The sequence below is a fragment of the Elaeis guineensis genome, chromosome 4, assembly GCF_000442705.2.
Source record: "Elaeis guineensis isolate ETL-2024a chromosome 4, EG11, whole genome shotgun sequence".
Taxonomy (NCBI): Eukaryota; Viridiplantae; Streptophyta; class Magnoliopsida; order Arecales; family Arecaceae; genus Elaeis; species Elaeis guineensis.
In genome coordinates this window covers 5948310-5974008 of record NC_025996.2, presented here as the reverse complement: position 1 = coordinate 5974008, position 25699 = coordinate 5948310, and the positions used below count along the sequence as shown (strand labels likewise).

Below are 25699 nucleotides of genomic sequence, written 5' to 3'. Positions count from 1 at the left end.
TCTTCACAATCCCAGAAGTATGGCAAGAATGCAAGATCTTTTATGAAAGTTCTTCAAGACAAAATATGTGATTCATTCGTTGAGTTGAATTGAAGATTTTTTTTGCTTTGGTGAATTCCGTTGGTGCCTGTCTTTTGTTCAGCAATCAGCATTGCCATTCTTGTCGAAGTAATGATTTCAAGCTGGTCCTCGTTTTTTCTTTCCTTTCTTTGTGAGAAGTGTTGAGAGTTTTTGATATGGAATTAGCAACTGATGAAATAGTCTTAGCTTTCTTTAAAAATAAAAAAATTATCGAAATATGGTCATTGGCCTCATTGTTTATAGAGTTCCCTGTGGAACAACTTCGCTGCTGTGAATACTTTGTTTTCTGCTCTTGATATGAATCTCAACTTTTGATTCTGCCTGATCTGATTTGGTGAGTGCAGATTACTTATCTTTTGGAACAGAACTTAGCGGCTTTTCTTCATACCTGTGCCTTCAGTTGCAATGGATCCAACTGATCAGACTGACAGCGATCCATGTCCCTTGGATTTCTCAACATTTGAAGCTAGACCTATATCAGCATTTCACATCGAACGCCGGATGTCTTATGACCAGAGGACTTCATCTGAGCCGTCTGCTGCACCAGGTCCATCTCGCCATCCTTTTTCGAACCTCCCAAGCATAGCGGAAGACCAAGAATATTCGTCTGCTAGTGGAAGCTCTTGTGCAAGCACTCCGAGGGCATCCGATGGTGGTGAGACACATTCTGTCCTGGCAGAAGGTTGGGAAGCCCTAAAGCGCTCATTGGTGTACTTCCGAGGCAAACCGGTTGGAACCATTGCTGCATTAGACCATACAGAAGAAGCACTCAACTATAATCAGGTTTCGTTTTCTTTTTTCGAGTTAGTTACAATTTTAATATTTTTTTGTTATACCTTCGGTTTTCTAGCAGATTTGCTTTTTTTGCACCTGCAATTTATTTGGTGTGTCTAGCTGATTTCTTTTTTTTTTTTTTTTGAAATAAATATGGAGGAATTAAGGAGTTTCCCCACAGTCAATTTATTAGGTGGTTGTTTATGATACTTCTATCCGATTTCTTTGATGCTAGACTGGTGCTCTCTCACACTTTCCAGTTGCATTTAATCTCTTCGGTGGCATACTGTTCTAATTCGGCATTCATTTTCTCATTGTCAGGCTTAAATGTTGCCTGAGATGTTGAATTCACAAACCAATGCATGTTAGAATTAACTGGAACTAAAAATTGTCCAACTTTTAACCTGAAACTTCTGTGGTCTGCTCTTCTGAAATGCAATCAATGCCCAAAATTTAGTAACTCTAATTAAACGTCTGAATGTCTTGATTGCTGTATAACTCATTCTAGAAGTTGCCCTAAGAACTGATCAAACAGCTAGATTAGTAGTCTTGGAGTTTATAATAGTGAAGTAAAAGGCACTATAGCTCCAGGTACTTTCATTTATTGGTATATGAGCATTCTGTTAATCAAATGGGATATCTCTTGATTGCTTTCATCTCAAAAAAAAAAAAAAAAATCATCATGAGCTTTGTTCAATTAAGTGTTTGTTTGTTTGACGTGATGCAATAGCTATGGAGATCCCAAGGAATATGTTGGGTGGTTCTGAATTTGTTTTAATCTGATAGGTGTTTGTGAGGGATTTTGTCCCTAGTGGCTTGGCATTTCTGATGAGTGGGGAGCCAGAAATTGTCAAAAATTTCCTCCTGAAAACACTCCGCCTTCAAGCACGGGAGAAAAAGTTTGACCACTTCAAGTTAGGGGAAGGTGCGATGCCAGCAAGCTTCAAAGTCCTGCATAAAAAAGATGAGGAAGAGTTACAAGCTGATTTCGGGGAAAGTGCTATTGGAAGAGTTGCTCCTGTTGATTCGGGCTTTTGGTGGATCATATTGCTTCGTGCATACACAAAATCCACAGGTGACCGTTCCTTGGTTGAAATGCCTGAATGCCAAAAGGGCATGCGGCTTATTTTGACCTTGTGCCTCTCTGAAGGTTTTAATACGTTTCCCACTCTACTCTGTCCTGATGGCTGTTGTATGATAGACCGCAGAATGGTGAGCCTCCCAAAATATATCCTCGCTCTATATCGGTCAAAATTTATTTTAGGGCTCATCTTGATTCTGGTTATATTAGCCTGTCTTGTTTCCCATTTTTCATACTTTTGGTGACAGATCACTGACTTACTGAAAACTTTCCTTCTGATGGACAACCTGCAATTTGACAAAGATTTCAAAACATGGAATTTGCAGTTAGGCAAAAGTTTTTGGAACCAAAAAGTATAGATAGCTTTCTGCATGAATGTAGACGCATAAATAAGAGGCAGAATCAGCAGTTTCCAAATCAAATATTAATTTTTTTAAAATACTTATTAACAGTAGAAGGAAGAATTGTTTTCTTTATTAGATTGTGGTAAAATCAGGAATTCTAGACTTGAAAATTCGTTAATGCGATACTAATTTTATGAAAAAAATATTCTCCAAACTGAAAGCATTTAAGTAACAGTAAATAGAAATCAAGCCTCGTCCAAGCTATCCCAAGTCAGCTTTCTGAAACCTTGTTCACCAGTCACTCTTATTTGCTTAATATTTCCATGGAAAATTTTCAGCATAGGAGTTTCTGCTCCATGTCCATTCCTATTTGATTTCCAAAGGTTTGGATTATGAGGAAAGTACCGTCAAATTAATTTATGAATTAAATTACAATTCCTGTTTTTTTTTTCCCTTTATTTAAGGAAGATCTCAAACTCTGCAGGGAGTGACTATAAAATGATAAAATATCTACAAACTCTAGCCTCATGCCTTGGATATTTAAAGAAGCATGTCCAAATTTCATTGCTCATACATGCTCCATTATTAGTTTCAAAAATTTACTTTAGAATTACATATATGATACATAAGTCCAAATGCCATTGGTCATACATTTCTTGTTTAAAACACACTACCTTTGAGTAATATGGAAGAATAATTAAGGAATCTATCTGGGGGCTGTCAGAGGAGCTAAGAACATTAGTTGTTCAGCTCGACAACATGCTATTAAAATTGAATGTGAAAATTTTAAGTGCCAAATATTTTGATTGCCTACAAAGTAGCATCCAACCTTTTTTCATCTTGCACTTCATTTCTAATGTTTCATTTTATTAGAAGCAAATGCTTTGTTGAACATAACTTGGCAGTAAGCAACTGGGGTATACTCTTATTTTTTGAAAGACAGTCTTCATGTTTAGTTTAAGGAAAAAAGGAAAATAGATCTCTCGTTTTAAGCTTTTCCTGAAGATGATCAAGTGTACTGACTTACCTACTTCACATAAAACGCATTCTGCAGGGAATTTATGGCTACCCTATTGAAATACAAGCGCTGTTCTTTATGGCCTTAAAATGTGCCTTGGTTTTGCTAAACCATGATGACGAAGGGAAGGAATTTGCAGATCGGATAGCAAAGCGCCTACATGCCTTGACCTATCACATGAGAAGTTACTTTTGGCTTGACTTTCGTCAACTTAATGACATTTACCGGTATAAAACGGAGCAATATTCTCATACGGCTGTTAACAAATTCAATGTGATGCCTGACTCTCTTCCAGATTGGCTATTTGATTTTATGCCAACTCGTGGTGGTTACTTCATTGGAAATGTTAGTCCTGCTCGAATGGACTTTCGTTGGTTTTGCTTGGGTAATTGTTTGGCAATTGTATCATCTTTAGCAACACCAGCTCAGTCTGCAGCCATTATGGATCTTCTGGAAGAACGTTGGACAGAATTGGTTGGAGAAATGCCTTTGAAGGTTTGTTATCCAGCGATAGAAAGTCATGAATGGCGAGTAGTTACAGGTGGTGATCCAAAAAACACTAGATGGAGCTACCACAATGGGGGATCTTGGCCGGGTGAGTTTCAAATGCATAATCGATATTTCTCAAGTGGTATAATAACTAATTTCTTTTACAATTAACAAGCATCACAAATAGCTTTAGCTGATTCGCATGTTTGATACAATCACATATACGATATTATTCCTGAGTATCCTATATTGGTCTGCTGATGTAATGTTGGTTCTTTTCCGTTTTTCCTGGGTTTGGTAACAGTGATCCAATTGCTCTGATATTGACATCTGCTGGCAAGAATTTGAAAAAAAAAAAAAAAAAGCCGCCGGCAAGTGGCATTTCACCTTGTTGCTCGTACCGCATATTTACTCATAAGCTCCAGAAATTATATCCAATGAATATTTTCTTATACTGATACATCACAAAACACCATTTTTTTCTTGTGACTGTCATGCAAATCATTCTTAGTCTCATACTCTAGAATTGGTTTCACCAGATAATAGATTAGTCTCATACTTTCAATTTCTTGAAGATCTCTATCTCATGATCCTGTGCTGTTTGGTGTCTGCCTGGGTCGCAAGGACATGATGAGTGCCAGTCCTCATTGACATGCTGCATATGTTCTACTTTTTCAATTTTCTATTGGTGTGCTTTCCTCCTAGAGACCTCAGATATAGTGAACTGAGATGATCTTCCCCCGCCAAAATCAATTTAGGGTCTATTTCTTTGAATTGTCAGACAACTGGCAATGCTTATGTGTGTGTAGTTATGCCATGGAGGGAAGGAAATTATCCCATGCGTCTGAACCGATCATATGTATTGGCCAAAGTTTGGTTTCTTTCGCCATTGTTAGTTATAGTCGAGCAGGACCTTAAAAATTAGCGTGTATGTTTCTGTTCAATTAATAGTGTGCTCGGTTCCCTCACAAAAATTATTTCACCTTCTTTTCAGTGCTACTTTGGCTTCTAGCTGCTGCAAGCATTAAGACTGGACGACCCCACATGGGAAGACGAGCTATCGAGCTTGCAGAGCGCAGGCTGTCGAAGGATAACTGGCCTGAATATTATGATGGAAAGATAGGGAGGTACGTTGGGAAGCAAGCTCGCAAGTTCCAAACCTGGTCTATTGCTGGTTACTTGGTTGCTAAAATGGTGCTTGAGGATCCATCTCGCCTGGGAATGATAGCACAGGAGGAGGATAGACAGGCGAGACCTCTCAGAAGAATGACAACGTGGTCAACATAAACTATCCTGCACGCCTCTTGAAGACATTTTTGGAGTTGGAAATTATTATCGGCCTTGCACTGTCGTTCAAGAGGGAATTGCTGTGTTTTTTGCAGTTTCACGACTATTCTCAAAATTTTCGTTTTATGCATTTATCTTCTGAAACTGTTATGAGTTCATTGTCCAAATTAATTTTTGGAGACCAACTGTATAAGAGAGAGCAATGAAGAGTACATTCATATGCATGCCCTGTAAACTATATTCCATGATTTTTTTTTCCTTTCAAAGGGAGATCAAAGATCACCCAAAATTTATTAAAAAGCAGAAAGAGCCATGTACAAGGAGTTTGAAATCTTTACAAAGATAAGGTCAGAATTCTAATACAGCAAGAACTCATCTGCTTCACCTCAACTTGAAAAACAAAAGCTAAGTCAATATAAGTGCAAAAACCATACAGCTAAGGCAGAAGGATCGGAACTTCTGATGACCAATGGAAATAGAAAAGAAAGTTTGGACGGTTCAGGGGATTACCAACTAGGTTCAACAATTGCCAAACGGTTAGGAAATCATCTAAGATCCAAAGATGGGATATAAACTTCTCAGTTTGCCTGTCATTGGTCAAACCCATAGTCTCTTTCTCTTTGCAAAGAATGAGCCAATCTGAAAGGAGTTGAACAACTTTTCTAGCTACCGCTTCGGCTGAAGAATATCTGTGGAGAAAGGTATGCGAGTTTCTCTCAACCAATCGATCAAGGAAAAGAATTTTGAGAGGGGAATGGCATAGCCAACCATCTCGCTAAAATGAAACCAAGCGGCCATTTCTAATTTCAATTCTACAACTGTTCGAATATTATAGGTTACATATCATTCTAGAGGCCTTTGTCTTTTTTTCCTTCCAATGAGTGAAACATGGAGGGTTTTGTTCAAAATGATAAACTTCAGCACAATGATGTGTTCAACGAGATGTATGATTGCAGATTGTCCAGCGAACACCAGTGCACAGATGGCTGAAAAGAGTGCAAGTGCTGGATGGACTTGGTCTTTGATAAGAATTAAGATACTGCCATATGCATCAATATGTAGGGGCTGGTCGTAACCAACTTGTTCTGTTTCTGTTATAGTGATCATTTCTCATCTAGTTGGCAAAATAATAATAATAATAATCAGAAGAAGAAGAAGATTAAGTAATATTAGTTGATTTTCCTAACCCATTAAAAGGTAGGATGATGCCGTTCATAGGTTTTCTCGTGCATAGTCTTAGCCCGTTTTCAGCAAGACTCGTCAAAAATTCGGATCATACAAGTTAAAAGTTTCTCTCTCCTGGTGCATGGTCTTCGACCTTTTTTAACACGTGTGAGCTTACAAGTGATTTACCACATGGGTTATGTCACATGCGGAGCGTGATCTATTGATCCTCGTGAATTTTGCACCACTTGTGTAAGTCAAGCAAGGCATCACGAATCTCGTCTGGCGCCAATGTTCTTCTCGATTAAAAATCAAATTCTTGCATATATTTTTATCATACGACTGCCACTCTCCTAATGATGATCCGTGATTTTGTCATTTACGACGACAGCACAACAACATTCAGAATCCACTGATCTTATTTGTCCGCTAACATAATCATTTCATCTCACATTGTATCAATATTTTTTTGGAGCGGATCGGACATCAGACCGGAATGAAAAAAATATCAGGGATATCAACCGAGTCAATCAGTCGGCCCAATCAATTGACCCATGACATCAGCATGACACACCATCGAGGAGGGCAGAGAAGAGGGGGAGGAGGGTTCAATTGTAAAAATCATCTCAATCGTCAAAGTAAAAAAAAAAAAATAAAAAATATTCATCTCTCTCCATGCTAAAAGAGGTGGCATTAAAGATATCTTATATAAAAAAATAGCAAATCATCCCTCCACCAAAAGAAATACAGAAGGTAAAATTTATATACATATTTTTCTTACAGTTTCCTTCCTGAAAACATAAGACTTCCATGCTTATCTGTGGTAATGATTGCTTATGCATATGCTAAATATTACAATACATTATGGAGAGGCAGTATTATAAAGATGTTGATATGATCTTATTTTTATATTTTTTATAAAAAATAGAGCTTGATAAAGAAGTATTTTTTGCATATGGAAAGAACAAAGCATAAATCATGGACAAGAATCTGAAAAGAGAAAAACAAAACCGACCCAAAGTAACGAGAGACAAAGATTGAAAGATAAAAAATAAAACTTACTGGAAGAGGAGAAACAGTTGCTTTGAATTTTTCCTGCCTCCTCTTGAAATCCATCGGGTTGAGAGCGACAGCTACCACTTTGATGAGGACTTGATCTTCCTTCACCTCCAGGATCAAGACCCCCGCGTCGAACCACAAAATGCTGGTGGCTCTGTACTCGTCGTACACCCAAGCCTTCATCTTAGAGAGGATTTTCGAGCCAGTCGAAATGGTTTCTATCAAAGAAGAAGTAGACTGGGGCCTTACTGCAGAGACTCTAAGAAGAGGGCTCGAGGAGAGAGGCGGTGGATTTGGATGGATGTGGTGGACCCTGAAAATATCGAAGATGAAAAGTCGGGATCAATCCAAAATACCTTCGACAGTTTTTTATCCGCAAACGATTAACTCGTTGTCCGGCTGGTTCATCATGAGCCAATCGGTTCATCGATTTTTGCCAATTTTTTGCGGATTGAAGATCAACCAGATCCAACCCAAGTTCTACTTTGAGATTAAAACCAATCCCCGATCCGACCAGCCGATCCAATCCAGTTCTGAAAAAATTGCATTGTAGATGATTCGATACGGATAATTACTAAGTATTATGACTGTTCTATGCTTTGTCGTGAGATCATTACTTCATCGTGGGACACTGAGAGCATATAATTATCGGATGCAGAATCCTAAAACCTAATTATTTATTATGGTGACTCATTTCAATCGCGTGGAGTAAACGAATCACAAACCCAAACAGCTGTCCCAATCCAACCACCAGGTCCTGGATTCAAACTCGAGTTCGGTCAGATCACCATCTCTTCTGCCTTATCCATTCGATATGAACTCTCTGATGCACTCGCAATTCCTTCCAAACGCCGCCAAAAATTTTCAGTTTTTTTTTTCTTTTTTAAATTCATCCATTCCGAATAGGAAAAAGTAAAAAACAAAGAATGAACGTAGGTTGGCAGGAAAGTGGAAAAGGCCGCAGAAGGGCGGCTCAGTGGGTGAAGGCATAGAGGACGGTGGAGATGTAGACGACGAGGGCGGTGGAGACGAGGGTGACGAGCGCCGCCACCGCCCGGCCGGCGGAGATGCTGCCGCAGGACAGCAAGCCGAGGCGGATCTGGATGACGTCGACCATGGAGAGCAGCAGGAATAGGCAGCCCATCACCGAACCCACCGCGGAGGCGAGCATGCCGAGGCGGAGCACCCGTGCGTTGATGTGCGCCCGGAAGGCCTCGTCCACGTCGTTGCTGTTGAGGAGATTGATGGCGAGCTTGAGGCCCTGGGCCACCAGGCTGGAGAAGAGGAAGAAGCTGAAGGAGACCACCTCGAACACCAGGAGGTTGCGGACGACGTCCGTGCCGGCGTCGCAAGCGGCCCTGCCCTCGAGGCTCCGCTGTCCCGGGGAGGTCAGGGAGAGCCCCACGAAGACGGCGATGGTGAAGAGAGAGTTCACGTTCACCAGCCCGTCCAGCGCCGTCACGTGGATGCTCGTCGTGCTCCGCGTCTCTTCCGTCGCCGCCCAAGACCGCCCATCGTACTCCTTGGGCTCGCTGTCATGGTCCTCGGATCTGGAACAGAGACAAAAACGGCAAAAAGTGGGGTCTTTTTTTCTTGCCCCCTTCTTCTTTAAAGGGAAAAAAAGCTTGTTCTTGGGGAGGATCGTTACTTACTCATCCATGAACAAAATGAAAGGGAATTCGAGTAATTACGGAATGTGAATGGAATGCGAATGCTAGTATTGTTTTGGTTTGCTCGTATTATTCGGTGGATTTTGAGGAGGCGGCGGCTTGAGATGGAGAAGGTAGGTTTAGGGAAGAAGGGAGGAAGGAGTGTGGGATTAGCGAAGGGAAAGGAGGTTCCGTAGATAAAGAATCGAAAACGAAGGCCCATGTCTTTCGTAATGGTTTTGTCCATCACCTGCCCCGCCCGCTGAAACCGACCTCTGTTTTGAGTAGGAGAAAGGGTCAAGCTAGCGTGGGAATCAGTTTTGTTTCAAAAACTTAATTTGGATTTTGAAAAATATATTTTTAATTATTAGAAGTTTCTATCGTTTTTTCTATTGCAGTCGGTTAGTTTCGTAGATTATTGTGCTGCATTTTGAAATTATATATACTTGTTGAATCGTATTGTATTTCCAAAATTAGATGGAGAAAGTATTTCTCAAGAAGTCGGATGCACTCTACCAAAAAAATCAGGAGCAGAAAGTTATTGAAAATCAGAACTGAATCCAATTATTACCGGATCTGGTACAAATCTTAACAGGTGATCCAAATATATGCATGCCATGGACCGTATTAAAGAGAAGATGTTAGGTTTTTCTTCTATTCTATGCAAAATTATGTTTTAGATGATTTTTTTTTTTTTTTAGAGATGCATATTAGAGAGATCTTTTTAGTATCTAATAAGAACATGGTTGGTGCCAAATTACATCTCATGCAATCTATTTTATTCTTTTTTTATGAATCCTATTATCCTATAATCAGTCATGTGAAAATGCAATTCTCAACAAACCAGGCTTCCATTGTTTGTAGCCACGTGCCTTGTACAGAGAGGACAAGTAGGTCAAAATTTTTCTTTTTCTCGATAAAAATTGCATCCTCTTCCACAACAATGCCATTTTTTTTTGAGGATTTTCTTCTACGAAATCTCCAGGAGCAGTGTATGATACCTTATAGCAATTGATACACCATCGGACTATCGGCATACCAACAGCGTTATCATGGATTGCTTTTGGTATGCACATCAATCTCTCTTGGATCTTCAAGCTATTGCACCCCTCACCTCTAAGTTATGCACATCTCCAACAAGCCAATCACGCAGTAAGCTGGCTCGCCGCTTCTAATACTTGCAACGTGGGTGTGCATTCATGGCATCTCAACCTCCCAAGTACAATCTTGGATATTATGCATAGGATAGTTCCTGCAGTCTCTTTGATAGCGTAATATAAACTTTCTTTAACCATCCAGAAAAAAATAAAAAAAGGAAAATGGAAAGAGCATAGGCTAACAAGCAACGTTGAATTGGGTGTCTTAAATCTCCATATGGTTTTCCCAGAGAAGGTTTCTCATGATTATTATAAGATAATACATGCTTGCTTGGGCTAAACATCTTAATTGTATGAGCTGGTGTCTACATTCAATGGACAAATTATGAGCATTCAGATGGCTACTAGGGCTGGCAAAATATGACCCGACCCATCAATCCGATCTGTATTCGACCCGTCATTAACAAGTTTGAGTTTAGGCTAAACGGATTTCGGTCATAAACGGGTCAATCTGTTTAATCCGTTTAATAAGTGGATCGAATTTGGATTTTAGATATCGGACCCGTTTAATATTCAGATCGGATTGAGTCAGATAATTCATTTAACCTGTTTAACCTATTTCTGATTCATTTAACCTGACTTGTTTAACCTTTTTAACCCATTTAAGATCCGTTTAACCCATTTAAAATCTGTTTAATTTGTTTCTGACCCATTTAACCCGACCTGTTTAACCTGTTTAATCTATTTAACTTGTTTAATCCATTTAATTTAATTTAATTTATTTAATAAATAAATTAAATGGATCGGATCGGATTACTTGTTTAATAAACAGATCGAGTTCAGATTTGAATTTTTGATTCGTTTAATAAACAGATCGGATTTAGATTGACATTTTTTTGATCCGATGCGTTTATGATCCGATCTGATCCGATCCGATTGCCATCTTTAATGACTACCATCCAAAATTCATACTTATATATCTTTATACTTCAGTTGATCACAGGGGCCAATCATCCTCCATCCCCATCCTAACATGTTGCAAATCGGAAGATCAGTCATTTATCATCATCTTTATAGTACCTAGTCTCAAAAAGAAAATATTGATTAAAACGGTCCTACTATCTTATCATGAATCAACATATTATTTATTATTAAAAAAATATATTGTTGATTGAAAATTTTAAATAAAAAAAATTACTATTAAGTATAAAAGATCAGCTGATAATTTTCACTGTTTCGAAGGAAAAAAAAAACGTTTTTAAAATAACGTCCTGATTTGTTATGATTGGATGATGAGGTGGAATCGTTGGAACCAACAATTTCTCGTTGCCAAGTTGCAGTCCGAAACCAGGGGAAAGTCCGGCGTCACGTCCGGCCGCTACCTACACCCAGCGGAGCTCTCTATAAACTTCCCCCATCCCTTTCCCTGCCGCCATTCCAAAGCCGCTGCCCATCGACGGCGAGCCAATGGCGTCGTCGCCCGGCGGCTCGAGCTGCCGCGATGGGTGGGATGTCTCATCTCTTTCAACCCCCACTATTTCTTCAAAAAGCTCGGTGCCCGGCACCTCCTCGTCAGGTATTCACCGCCGGCCTCCCTCCCTTTCTTTCCTTCTTTCTCCCCTTTCTCATTGATCGTTTCGCTTCTTACCCTAATGCCTTTCTTTTGATTCTTGGAATGAGAAGTAGGGCGGAGAGATCCACGTGGTGGGAGTCTGGGAGATTGGGAGAGATCAAGAACTGGAAAGCATCCACAACCCTTCTCTGGCCTGCTCAGATTGTAAGTTCCATTTTCTCTCCATCTACCTTAATTTTCTCTGAGATTTAAAGATTTAGATAACTTTTTTTTTGTGGTAAAATCTCCCAGAAAACCATCAAGAACTGTTATTTTCCAGCGAATTTGAGGTCTTTCTTAACTTGACCCACGTATATTATTTAATTCAATTGTTCACAGTGGGTCCGGAGTTGGAAAGCGTCCAAGAAACCTGTCTGGTCCCAATTGCATGTCTAATTTATTTCTTTGTCCATTCACATGGGTTTTTTAAATCTCCAAAAAGACCATTTCAGAATGGTGACTTCTGACGAATTTGAGGCATCAAAGCAATTTAGGATATAGCAAGTCTATGTTGGTATTTTGTTAATAGCAACCTTTCTTATCTAATGACAAGTTGACACATCAGAGGCATATCAACAATAAAGTGAGCCCTTTGCTTCGTTTTCTCTAGTTCAATTGCAACAGTTGGCACTGCCTTCCTTTGTATGGCAGTTGTACTCTGAAAGCAGCTAATAGGATATACTGCTGAGGCAGAAGGCAGCCACTTAGGCTGATTGCATTAAGAAGTAAATCAAAATTCATGAATGCGCAAAGTAAAGTAATACATTGATCAGTGCAGCCATTATTCACAATTACTAGGATGAAAAGATATCCACACCACAAGAAGAAACTAGGATTTACTTATTATAATGAGTCATTGATGCATGGCCACCAGTCTGCTGTGTATCAATGTGTGTCCAGAAACATCCCAACCGGGTTTCCTTCCTACTCTTAATTGGTTCTCATTCTCTGTAGCGATTCTCTAAGGTGTTTTAGCTCAAATTGTACCGTAAAGGTTCTTCAAGTTCTGCTGTCACAGTTTTTTTTTAACTTAATTACTCTACTATTCGGAAATCACAGAGATAGCCATGTGCTTTTCTGTTTCTTAAGTGTTTCTGAAGGTTTAACCAATCTGCAATACTTTGTTCTTCTTAAGTTATAAAGTTGGGATATCAAGGAATTGCAATCTAATAAGTTATTTAGTGACCAACTGCCAAACCTGTAAACCATTTTCCCCCTTCCTCTCTGTTTCTAGTTGAATTGTTGCAGATAGTAATGGGGTGGATTATTTTAAAGAGATTATCATCTAATTCCATTTCTTGCATATGATGAACGAACCTATCCTGGATGGTAAATCTTTGACGCATGACAAATCATTTAAATCATTGCATTATACCAATTTTGGCAATTACTTGTGGGTCTTTTTCTGGGAGAACTCTTTCTTTTTGCCACTATTGATTGACTGCCAGACCTGATGTAGGTGTATTTCAAAAGAAATGCATATTTTACTAAAGTTACATACTATTACTATCATGCCTCAAACCCCACACCTGGGTTGGCCAAGTGACACGGCCGCATGTTTTCTAGAGTGTAATTCTAGAATATATCCAAGGCCTGATACATTTGAATCAGAACACTTAATATCAAAGGACAAATAATTAAAACAAATAGTTCATTGTGAATTTTTATAAAAATCAAGATTATCTAAAATACATGGTTCAGATACCCCCAGTATCAAATAAAAATTTAACTATTACTATTTCTCATCAAAAGTTTCAAATCAACCTCGATTAGCTAGGTATTCTGCGGCTCTGAAAAAAATAGAAATAATATACATGAGCTAATAACTTAGTAAGAATTTTCTAAGTACACACACTAGTATGGAAAGATAATAATTCTTTAATAAACATATCCAATGAGAAACAATGATTCAAATATATCAGATTTACAATTGAGTATTTATATATCCATCTTAATAATGATACCAGGATATTCATCAAATCTCATATATGAAATTTTCAATGCATACCATATTCTATCATCAGCAACTTTGATATGCTTGTCATATATAACCACTTCAATAAGTTCAATTCAATTAGGATTTCATTCTTTAATTACTATTACTTCTATTAACATCAATATCAAACTATGATTCATATTTATCATTTAATTATGATATGTGTAATATGGATCGGATCCGAATTTTCGACACTTGGACTGATCACGGTCATGCTTCTATCTGTAACTAGCCATACTAAAATACCACATTCCTATCCGTGACGATCCGTATTGATAAAAATACCAAATTCTTACCGATGGCGCACCATACTGATAAAATACTATGTTTCTATCCGTGACGAGATCATACTGATAAAATACCATGTTGTTCCCCATAGTGAGGCCATACTAATATCGTGATTAGTCCAACCGCTCCTATTTTAATTTCATATAATTTATATTTTTTTTATTATCATTATCATTTTATAAATTTAATACATGCTATACTAATGCAATTAGTATAACATAGGATCATAAGCAATCAGAGTTTGCTGTACGTGCATAAATATAATATTATAACTTCTAACATATAATATTATTGATTTATAATCGATAAAAATAGTTGTCAGAGATCTTTGCCTTTTGCAATAGCCAAAATCCAACTGATCCAAGAATTTTCAGAAGCCATCTCGGAGCCTCGTCCTCGTACGTACTCTCAGTTCTAAGCAAAAAGTATTATCTGTTGTCTTCACTTTTTTAATAGATATGGGTGGAAGATCCCGATAATATAAACTTGATGTAGTTGATCTTTTCTTTTTCCACTCACTCACACACACAGACACACTCACACACCGTGGGAGAAGGGGTGAGGACGTGGGGGGAGAGAGAGGGAGACACGGGAGAGAGATTTTCCCCTCTTTTCTTTCTTTTCTTTTCTTTTTTTTTCTTCTTCTTTTCCTCTTCCTCTGTTTTCTCTTCTCCGTTTCCTACTCACACAACACACCCACACACTCACACAGGCGCACGGAAAGGGGAGAAGAAACAAAGATTCTTCTCCTCTGTTCCACTCACGCCACACACACACACAGTGGGAATGAGAGGGGCTCAGTTCTCCTCTTTCTCCTCTCTTTATTTTTTCCTTTGCTTCTTACCCACACAGCACACACGCACTCACACACACAGAGAGGGAGAAAGAGAGATGCGGAGGGAAGAGTGCGAGAGAGAAAAGAGAACGGGAGAGGGAGAGGGGGAGCGGGAGACGAGAGACAGTGCGCGGGAGGGAGAGAAGAGAGAGAGAGCGCGCGAGAGGGTTCTGGATGTCCAACACCCCCCCACCCCCCCCTCGCCCCCCTCTCTATCTCTCTCTCTCTCTCTGTTTCGGTGGGGAGTACTGGGAAAAAGAAGCGGTGGGGCTTCTTTCGCCACAGAACGGGGGAAACAAATCCCCTGCTCGGTCCTTGCTGCAACTGCCTCGTCAGGCGGGCCAGGCTAAAGAATGGGCTGGGCCGGGTCTTCACATTCCTCCCCCTTAAATAAATTTCGTCTTTCAAAATTTGCATGTACATACTCAAAACACATCTTCAATTTATTAATGCTAAATCTACATCACTGATCACAAGTTTTATCAACAACTTCCATTAACATTATTCACATACTAGTCTTTTAAGACCTTTTGTCTTCAAGCTTATTATAATCCTTACAATTTTTAAAGATACTCGTAGATATTTGGCATTATCAATCCCCCATAGCAACTCTCAAAGAACAAAAATCATTACCAACTTTCTTGTAACCTAGCTTTGGATATTCATCGTACTTTTTATAATTAAGATGTCAAACAGAAATCAGTTCAATATGTTAACTTAGATTAATTTGGTCATATTAGCAACTATTTTACTATGGCCTCCCTCTTTCAACATTCGTAATCCCAATTCTAATATTTTCTTCTAATATCAAATTATCTAGAATTTACTGTTACAATTGTTCTACTGCACACTAGCACTCGCTACTTTATTATTATCGAAATCTAATTAACTGGATAACATTCGAGAATTCATTAAAAAAGTTATCTCCATCATTGTAATCCTATGTACAATAAAGATACAAGTTCAAGTATCAAGCCACCAAATTTATGGATGCCACAATTTTGTAATCACTTTACTATTTCCATATGAATGACTTTATCATAATCTCATTATATAAGTCATCCTTAGTAGATCTGGATAACAATATTTTTCTTTTTCTTTATCCTTTGCACTCGCTTTAACTATCAAAATTAGACTTCAAATTCAAATTCAAAATATAGCATTGCAAATCTTAATTTCAGTTTTGATGATCTCCTTTCAAAAGTTATACTTCTGAACTCTAGCACCATCCTCTACTTGGTGTGCTTGCAATATTTACTAGACTAATATGTTTTCATTCTTAGCATTACCTTAGTCAATACACGATCATCTCTTTTCAGAAAATGAGTAACTTAATTATTCTTAATCGACACATATCTCCAATCATGATTCCATGATTAATAATTTTCAAATTTTTACTCCATAAATAAATTAAATCTAATCAACTTTTAAATTTCATCACCAATTATGCTAATATTCAGAAGATCTTCAATTCTATGACTTGTATCAATAGCTGTCGATAGAAGTATTAGGCCCTTATTATTCAATCTACATACTCTTGGAGGAATTCTTATCAAAAGTGATTTTAATATTCTATAATTATTTGCATCTTTACGCTATTTCTTATGCAAAACATTATATAAGACAGTGGAGTTTAATTATAGCTGAGCCTGTTATTTCTAATTCAGATCTATTTACCCAAATAACTCTCCATAAATCTTGAATTTCTTTCTATGTCCCTTAAAAATATTTGATCAACTATCAATTTCTTAAACTCTTAAATATTATCTTAAGTTTTTTTTTTCAAAAAAACCCAAGATATTCAACTAATTATGAAAATTTTCAATAATGTAATTCAAAATTGATCACTACCAAGTCCTCTAACATCTGATAAATTTGAATAAATTTGGATCAATTATTTAAATATCAAGTATAGTATAAACTTATTCTTACAATAATAAATCATACCTTTCTTTGCTTTATCCTCTTTTCCTACATCAATTTTCTTCTGACAAAGATTCAACATCTAGAAAAAATATCTACCTCCATCTCCCAACTTCCTCATAAAATTCAACACACTCATTCCTTTGCTTTTGATATCTTTTCACTAGTAACTCATACCCTCATCTCAACTATTATTATTTAACTCATAAATCCTCATACTAGCATCCGCTCTTTAATATGCATACTTATAGTCTTTTTCATCATAATTTACATCTTTGACTTTCAAATTAATTTGCCTCCTAAAGTACATAAAAACATAAGTGGTGGTTTTTTCTGATTTTTGTTGCTCTAATCTACTCAGCCATCATTGACTTCCAACTTTATGAGACTCATTTTCTCTCATCACAATATTTACATATGATTGTACATACTGTCCATACTGTCCTTTATATTATTTACACCCATACACAGGTTCAACTAGTCCTAAACTTTTAATTATCTTAACCAAAATAGCATTTAAAGATATCTCGACCACCTCCATTGCTTTGCAATTATTACCATAGAAATTTAATTACCAATACCAAATGACTATTATTATATACATATGAAGATGAATCCCAATTAGATTATAAACATATACAAATTGATTCTCTTATTCTAAGATTAAACATCATAAAATCATATATCAAAAATTTTCATATAATCTGCATGTTATAATTCCATCACGCTTTCGTTGTACTACTCCGATCCATTTATCTTGCTAAATATTAAATTTTATGAAAGTCATTCTTATCTTCAAATATCCAGATAGTACATGTCAATACTATGTCTTAAACATATGAGTTCATCTTGTCTTCTTTTGTCTTGAAACTATAAATCATAATCTTACAAATTCTGAAACTCTCAACATACTATAATCCTCAATAATTACCATCTAGTTGTCTATCTATCGATATAATATCGTATAAACCATCACCCATATAAAAGTACTATCCCAACTTCTACCAATTGATAGACAACATTCAGTATATCAAGAGAATAAAAATATGCATATATTTCACTTACCACAAGAACCATCAACAATATAAACATATTCACTCAGCTTATGCTCATTAGGCAAAATACCAACAACTCATAACCACTTAAATTGCTTAAATATTAATTAATACATAATATCCAATATAGTGATAAATTATAACCATAAAAGAAATTTTCTAGTACTATACTCATTAATATTACTATCAACATTCATAATACCATTGATACCATCCTCAATTATGTTGAAACATCATGAAGAGTTTATTGTAAGATATCTGATACCAATAAATGTCACACCTCACTCCTTAGATCAAGCGAGGATATAATAGCTGAGCAGAGTTTTGCTAGCATCTTATACCGCGGTTCATAAGATACTAGTAAATCCTATCCATCTGCTATAACTCAACTCAAACACAATTCTCAACCTCCTAACATAATTATTTCAACTCAATATATATATAACTCAATTCAACCTCAAGCTTTCAATCATCATATCACAAGAGATTGCATGTTAATTTTCGATAACTATCTCACCTACACTCAACATACATCGAATTCTAGGATCTAAAGAAACCTTATGATTGAACCTATGTCTTCCAACACTACTTGCACCACAATCTCTAGTAATCATAAACCCAAGTTCTCATATTACTTAAATCACAATCCCTAATGATCATAACCTAAGCTTTGATACCATTCCTGTCACGCACTAAACCCCACACTTGAGTTGGCCACTTGACATGGCCGCATATTCCTTAGAGTGTAATTCTAGAATATATGCAAGGTCTGATACATTTGAATCAGAACACTTAATATCAAAAGACAAACAATTAAAACAAACAATTCATTGTAAATTTTTATAAAAATCGAGATTATCCAAAATACGTGGTTCAGATGTGCTCAGTATCAGATACAAATTTAACTATTACTTTCTCTCATCAGAAGTTCCGAATCAACCTCAATTAGTTAGATATTCTGTGGCTCTGAAAAAAATAGAAATAATATATATAAGCTAACAGCTCAGTAAAAATTTTCTAAACACATACACCAGCTTGGAAAGATAATATTTTTTTAATAAACATACCCATTGAAAAATAATGATTCAAATATATCAGATTTACAATTGAGTATTCATATATCCAACTCAATAATGATACCAGGATGTTCATCAAATTTTTTATATGATATTTTTAATGCATACCATATTCTATCATCAGCAACTTTGATATGCTTGTCATATATAACCACTTCAACAAGTTCAATTCAATTAAGATTTCATTCTTTAATTACTATTACTTTTATTAGCATCAATATCAAACTATGATTCGCATTTATCATTTAATTATGATGTGAGTAATGTGGATCGGATCCATATTTTCAATATTTGGACTAATCACGGTCGTGCTCCTGCCCATGACTGGCCATACTAAAATACCACTTTCCTATCCATGGCAGGCCATATGATAAAAATACCACGTTCCTACCCGTGACGGGTCATACTAATAAAATATCACGTTCTTGCCCGTGGCGGGCCATACTGATAAAATATCACGTTTCTGTCCGTAGTGAGGTCATACTAATAAAATATCACGTTTCTACTCATGGCGAGATCATACTGATATCGTAACTAATCCAATTGCTCTGTTTTTAATTTCTTATAATTCATTCCTTTCTTTTTATTATCATTATTATTTTATAAATTTAATACATTCTGTACATATGCAATTGGCATAATATAGGATCATAAGCAATCAGCGTTTGTTGTACATGCATAAATATAATATCATAACTTTTAACATATAATATTATTATTGGAAGGATTGAGCTTAATTGGAAAAATTCTAATTAAAGGTCCAGAGATTTATTCCGTAGCATATTCTTGATTATTCTTTGGCATATTCTTGTTATTCCCTATCTATATTTGGGTCTACATATTTGTATTTATAGGTCTTTGTACACACTTTTGATTTAGTGTGAAGAAAAATAAAAATAAATCTCTCCTTCTCTTTTTCATCATGGTATCAGAGCTTCCGGGTTCTGATCCATTCTTTCTTCCTTCCCCTTCTTAAATAAAAAAAAAAAACTTCTTTTCCTCCGCCCACCTCTGCCCTCATTTTTCATTATTATTATTTTTTCTCTCTTCACAGCAAACTGCTGCCATCTTTCTTCTCGGGCGCCTGCAAAACCCCTTCGAAACCCCGGTGTCAACGTTCTTTCCGATCGCCACCACAGCCATCGCAGCGCTCTTTCTCACCGGCCGCCTCCGTCGAGCCTCCGCATCCGCCAAATCCATCCGTAGCCATCGCCACCACACCCTTTCTTCCCGGCCGAAACCCCTTCGCCGGCATCCGCCGAGTCCATCCGAGCACCTTCTTCCCGACCAAAGCCCTTTCAAAGCTTCCGCATCTGCCGAGTCCATCCGCAGCCCCGACCGAAGCCCCTCCAAAGCCTCCGCATCCGCCAAGTCCATCCGCAGCCATCGCCACCGCAACCCCCCTTTTTCTTCCCGGCCGAAACCCCTTCCTTCCCGACCAAAACCCCTTTCTCCACCTCCCGGCCGGCGTCGTGGCGGCCACTGCAATATCCTCCTCCAGCCTCCGACGGCGTCGCCGGCGAGGTAGCGGCAGCAATCCCGTGCTTCACGGGATACATAATTGGTAAAAGCCACAGCTTCCTTTTTTAACACTTTCTTTTATTTCACTTACCAAAAAAAAAAAAAAAAAAGAGGAAAAAAAAAAAGAAAAAAAAAGGAAAAACAAAAGAGAAAAAAAAAGGAAAAAAAAATGGAGAACTTTTATGCCTAGATACTTAAGAAGCCTGTGTTTACAGTGTGTCCGGTAATTCGTGTGTCTGGTGATTCATTGATAGTGTGTTAGTGAGATTATCATTTTGTTTGTATGGCCAATCCAATTACTATGCAAGATCTTGACGGTCTGCTGGATCGGCTTATTACAGTTGCCACTCGATCAGGGGGTTCGTCAAGAGATAGTGGATCGCTGAATGCTCTTCAAGTGGCTGTAAAACTTGATGGCCCAACGACATATTTACAATGGGAGAGGAGCACTCGTCTACTTGTACAAGGGCGAGGCTTGGAAGGATATCTCACCGGCACAAAGAAGAAACCTGCTAATAATGAGCAGGATATGGCTCAATGGAGAATGGAGAACTCTGTTGTTCTAGCATTTCTTCTAAATACCATGACACCAAATGTGGCAAGAAGTGTGCAACTGCTGGAGACTGCACAGGAAGTCTGGGAGACGGTGGCCCAAATGTTCTCACAGAAACAGAATTCTGCTCAAGCATTTGAGATCCGTTCTCAATTGCGTCAGCTTTGTCAGGGAGATTTATCTATCACTGAATATGCCACTGAGTTGAAACGTCTTTGGTCCGAAGCTGATCATTATAGAAATTTTGCTCCACAATGTTCCATCGATGTTGATGGATTTCAGAAATATTTAGAAGAAGAACGGGTCCAAGACTTTCTATATGGTCTGAATCCGGAATATGAATCTGTCAGAGTTCAGCTCCTCGCCAGAGATATTTTACCTAGTTTAGGTCATGTTTTCTCTACTGTTTTAAGCGAGGAGACACGACGACGAGTGACTTCTGACTCCAATAGTTCTATAAGATCAGCCCTTACCGTACAGCCACAGCAAGTAGGTGAGAAGGTATGTTTTCATTGTAAAAAGCCTGGGCACACTAAGGCATTTTGCTGGGATCTCCATGGCCGCCCAAATCAGCCTGGGCGTGGTAGTAGGGGCCGTGGTGGTCGTCGTAGTGGTGGAAGAACTGGAGGACAGAATCATGTTCGTGGACCTGCCCAAGCCAATCTCTCTGAATAGACCGAGGGTGCTATACACAGCTTATCTACAGAGGAGTATCAGACCTTCCGACGAATGATGGAAAAGTATGAATCATCTTCTAACACCACACCTTCTACTCTGGAGCAGTCTAGCCACCAGGACGAATATCTTGATTCCTCTCTTTTTGCACACTCAGGTACTTCATATAAGTTATCACATGCATTTACTTGCGGGACATCTAACTCCTGGGTAATAGACTCAGGAGCATCCAGTCACATGACAGGGGCACCTAATAGTTTTATTTCATATTCACCATGTTCAGGACATGACAAAGTCAGAATAGCTGATGGATCTTTTACCTCTGTTTCAGGAAAAGGATCCATTGACTGTACTCCTAACTTAAGATTATCATCAGTATTGCATGTTTCAGCCTTTCCTACAAATTTACTCTCTATCAGCTCTGTTACTAGAGATTTGAACTGCTATGTCACTTTTTGGCCTTCACATTGTCTATTTCAGGAGCAGAGAACGGGGAAGATACTTGGGGGTGGTAGAATGCACAATGGACTCTATTATCTATCAACTGATGAGAAAAGTATGAGCTCTTCTTTGATGGGGTATGCATTGTCTGCTGAAGGTGCAACTTCAGAACTTATGTTTCATCATCGTAGGCTGGGTCACATTCCTTTTTCTATTCTTAGTCGCTTATTTCCATCTTTATCAACTAAATGCAATAAAAATTTGTTAGTTTGTGATCATTGTGAATTGGCTAAACACACCAGAGCAGTATTTCCTATATCTGGAATTAGAAGTTCTCAACCTTTTGCTTTAATTCACTCTGATGTATGGGGACCATGTAGTACCAATACTCTCAAGGGCCATAGGTGGTTTGTTACCTTCATTGATTGTTTTAGTCGAGTAACTTGGGTCTATTTATTGAAGGAAAAAATGGGAGTTTTAAACTGTTTTAAAGAGTTTCATAAACTTGTAGGTACTCAGTTTGGTGTTAAAATTAAAATTCTACGTTCTGACAATGGCACAGAATACATTAATCAGGAGTTCCGTGCGTATCTTCAAACTCACGGAATTCTTCATCAAACCACTTGTGTTGATACTCCTGCTCAAAATGGAGTTGCCGAAAGAAAAAATCGGCACTTATTGGAAGTAGCCCGATCCTTTTTACCATGCAAGTTCCTAAATTTTTATGGGGTGAGGCTGTCTTGACCGCAGCTTACTTGATCAATCGTATGCCTCTAAGAACACTCGGGTTTAGGTCCCCCATACAATGTTTGAAAGGGTCTACTGATTATGTAGTCACTCCTAGGGTCTTTGGATGTGTTTGTTTTGCTCGTGATCATAGACCTTCAGTAGGAAAACTAGATCCACGAGCATTAAAGTGTGTCTTTGTTGGTTACCCTGCTACTCAAAAGGGATACAAGTGCTATTATCCCCCTGAGCGACGAATGCTTATTACTATGGATGTTACTTTTCGAGAAACTGAAGCTTATTATGGAAGTCGTCTATCTGATAATAAGACACCAGAATTACTTCTTCCGAGTGACTTTCTATACACACCAAATTCTGGTGCCCAGGGGGAGTATCATAGTAATGATGTTCAGAGGGAGCCTAGTATTGAGAATGATGTTCAGAGGGAGCCTAGTGTTGAGAAAGAAGAAGAGTCCAGTGTGCATTCACCACCAATTGCCCATGTATCTCCACCGCTTGAAGCTTCTTCTCCAGAGTCTCCTAATGGTAACAATATTTCTACTACTTCTTCCATTTCTAATCTTAATATTCCTATTGCAAAACGGAAGGGTACTCGCTCAATTGTTCCTCCTGCTCGTTACCGTTATGATATCACTAATTATGTTTCATATAAGAATGTGTCTCCATCTTATCAAAGCTTTATAGCTGCATTAGACTCAGTCTGTATTCCTAGTACCTGGCAAAAGGCTATGGCAGAACCTAAGTGGAAGGAAGCAATGTTAGAAGAGATGACTGCTTTATCCAAAAATCAGACGTGGGATCTGATCACTCTGCCAGCTGGGAAGCATCCTGTAGGGTGTAAATGGGTGTACACTATAAAGCAGACTCCAGAAGGAAAGGTGGAAAGATACAAAGCTCGGTTAGTAGCAAAGGGATACACTCAAATATATGGAGTAGACTATGATGAAACCTTTGCTCCAGTGGCCAAGATGAACTCTGTTCAAACACTTATATCATGTGCTGCTAATTTTGGCTGGGAATTATATCAGTTAGATGTGAAGAATGCATTTCTTCATGGAGATCTTCAGGAGGAAGTATACATGCAGATACCACCAGGATTTGAGACTAAAGCAACAATTGGAAAAGTCTGTAAGCTAAAGCGTTCACTTTATGGTCTTAAACAGTCTCCTCGAACCTGGTTTGATCGATTCAGTCGGACTGTAAAAGGAATGGGATATAAACAGAGTAATGCAGATGATACTCTATTCTATAGACATCTCAAGGGAAAGAAAACTATACTCTTGGTTTATGTTGATGATATTGTAATAACAGGAGATGATCATCATGAGATTAAACAACTCAAAGGAAAACTAAAGCAAGCATTTGAGGTAAAAGATCTGGGTCCACTAAGATATTTTTTGGGCATAGAAGTTGGACGATCATCCAAAGGTATTTTTCTGTCACAACGAAAGTATGTACTAGATTTGCTTTCTGAGACTGGGATGTTGGGGTGTAAACCTGCTACTACTCCAATAAATCAGAATCATCGAACAGTGACAGATGGTGGAACTCCTGTTGATCGAGAAAGGTACCAACGGTTAGTTGGAAGGTTGATATATCTTTCACATACAAGACCCGACATAGCCTATGCTGTCAGTGTCATCAGTCAATACATGCATGATCCACGAGAATCACACATGGAGAGAGCTTTCAGAGTATTACGCTATCTGAAAGGATGTCCTGGTCGTGGTTTGTTGTTCTCCCAACACAACACATTCCAGGTTGAGGGATTTACTGATGCAGATTGGGCTGGATCATTGGATGATAGGCGATCTACTTCTGGATATTGTACATATGTAGGAGGTAATTTAGTTACCTGGAGAAGCAAGAAACAGTCAGTGGTGGCTAGATCATCAGCAGAAGCTGAATATAGAGCAATGGCTCTAGGCATATGTGAACTTCTTTGGCTTCAGAAGCTGCTTCAGGAATTACAACTTCTAAACAAATTTCCTCTTCGGTTATATTGTGACAACAAAGCAGCGATTGAGATTGTAAGCAATCCGATACAGCATGATCGTACCAAACATATCGAGATTGACCGTCATTTTATCAAAGAAAAGATTAATCAGGGTCAGATCTGCATTACCTATATTCGGTCTTCTGATCAGGTGGCAGACATTCTAACCAAAGGGCTTAGCTCATTGTCTTTTTCTGGATTGACTGACAAGATGGGGCTTCGAGATATCTTCGCCTCATCTTGAGGGGGAGTATTGGAAGGATTGAGCTTAATTGGAAAAATTCTAATTAAAGGTCCAGAGATTTATTCCGTAGCATATTCTTGATTATTCTTTGGCATATTCTTGTTATTCCCTATCTATATTTGGATCTACATATTTGTATTTATAGATCTTTGTACACATTTTTGATTTAGTGTGAAGAAAAATAAAAATAAATCTCTCCTTCTCTTTTTCATCAATTATTGATTTATAATTGATGCAGATAACTGCGATAAAAAATCCTTACTTTTTGCAGTAGCCAAAATCCAACCGATCCAAGAACTTTCAGAAGCCATCTTGCAGCCTCATCCTCGATGATACTTTCAGTTCTAAGCAAAAAGCATTGCCAGTTGTCTTTACTTCTTTAACAGATATGGGCCGAAATCCCAATAATATAAACTTGATGTAGTTGATCTTTTCTTTTTCCACTCACTCACACACACAGACACACTCACACACCGTGGGAGAAGGGGTGAGGACGTGGGGGGAGAGAGAGAGAGGGTAGAGAAAGAGATTTTCCCCTCTTTTCTTTCTTTTCTTTTTTTTTTTTCTTCTTTTTGTTCTTCTTCTTCTTCTTTTCCTCTTCCTCTGTTTTCTCTTCTCTGTTTCCTGCTCACACAACACACCCACACACTCACACAGGCGCACGGAAAGGGGAGAAGAAAGAAGAAACAAAGAT

At 38.1% G+C, this 25699-nt stretch overlaps 2 protein-coding genes and 1 long non-coding RNA gene across 3 annotated transcripts; 2 read left to right on the top strand and 1 right to left on the bottom strand.

Annotated features, from left to right (window-relative positions):
• Positions 1–435: 435 nt before the first annotated feature.
• On the top strand, positions 436–5261 carry LOC105044248 (probable alkaline/neutral invertase F). Its single transcript, XM_019849923.3, has 4 exons — positions 436–864; positions 1642–2067; positions 3335–3893; positions 4782–5261. The coding sequence occupies exons 1-4, from the start codon at positions 487–489 to the stop codon at positions 5072–5074; spliced, it is 1656 nt and encodes a 551-aa protein (XP_019705482.2). The 5' UTR covers positions 436–486; the 3' UTR covers positions 5075–5261.
• A 591-nt stretch (positions 5262–5852) lies between these two features.
• LOC105044165 (uncharacterized) lies at positions 5853–9155 on the bottom strand. Its single transcript, XM_010921974.4, has 2 exons — positions 8950–9155; positions 5853–8847 (listed from the first exon to the last, which is right to left on the bottom strand). The coding sequence occupies exons 1-2, from the start codon at positions 8955–8957 to the stop codon at positions 8271–8273; spliced, it is 585 nt and encodes a 194-aa protein (XP_010920276.1). The 5' UTR covers positions 8958–9155; the 3' UTR covers positions 5853–8270.
• Positions 9156–11353: 2198 nt separating this feature from the next.
• Positions 11354–12340, top strand: LOC140856853 (uncharacterized). Its single transcript, XR_012140453.1, has 3 exons — positions 11354–11619; positions 11727–11820; positions 11995–12340. It is a non-coding gene; the product is annotated as an uncharacterized lncRNA (long non-coding RNA).
• Positions 12341–25699: the final 13359 nt, after the last annotated feature.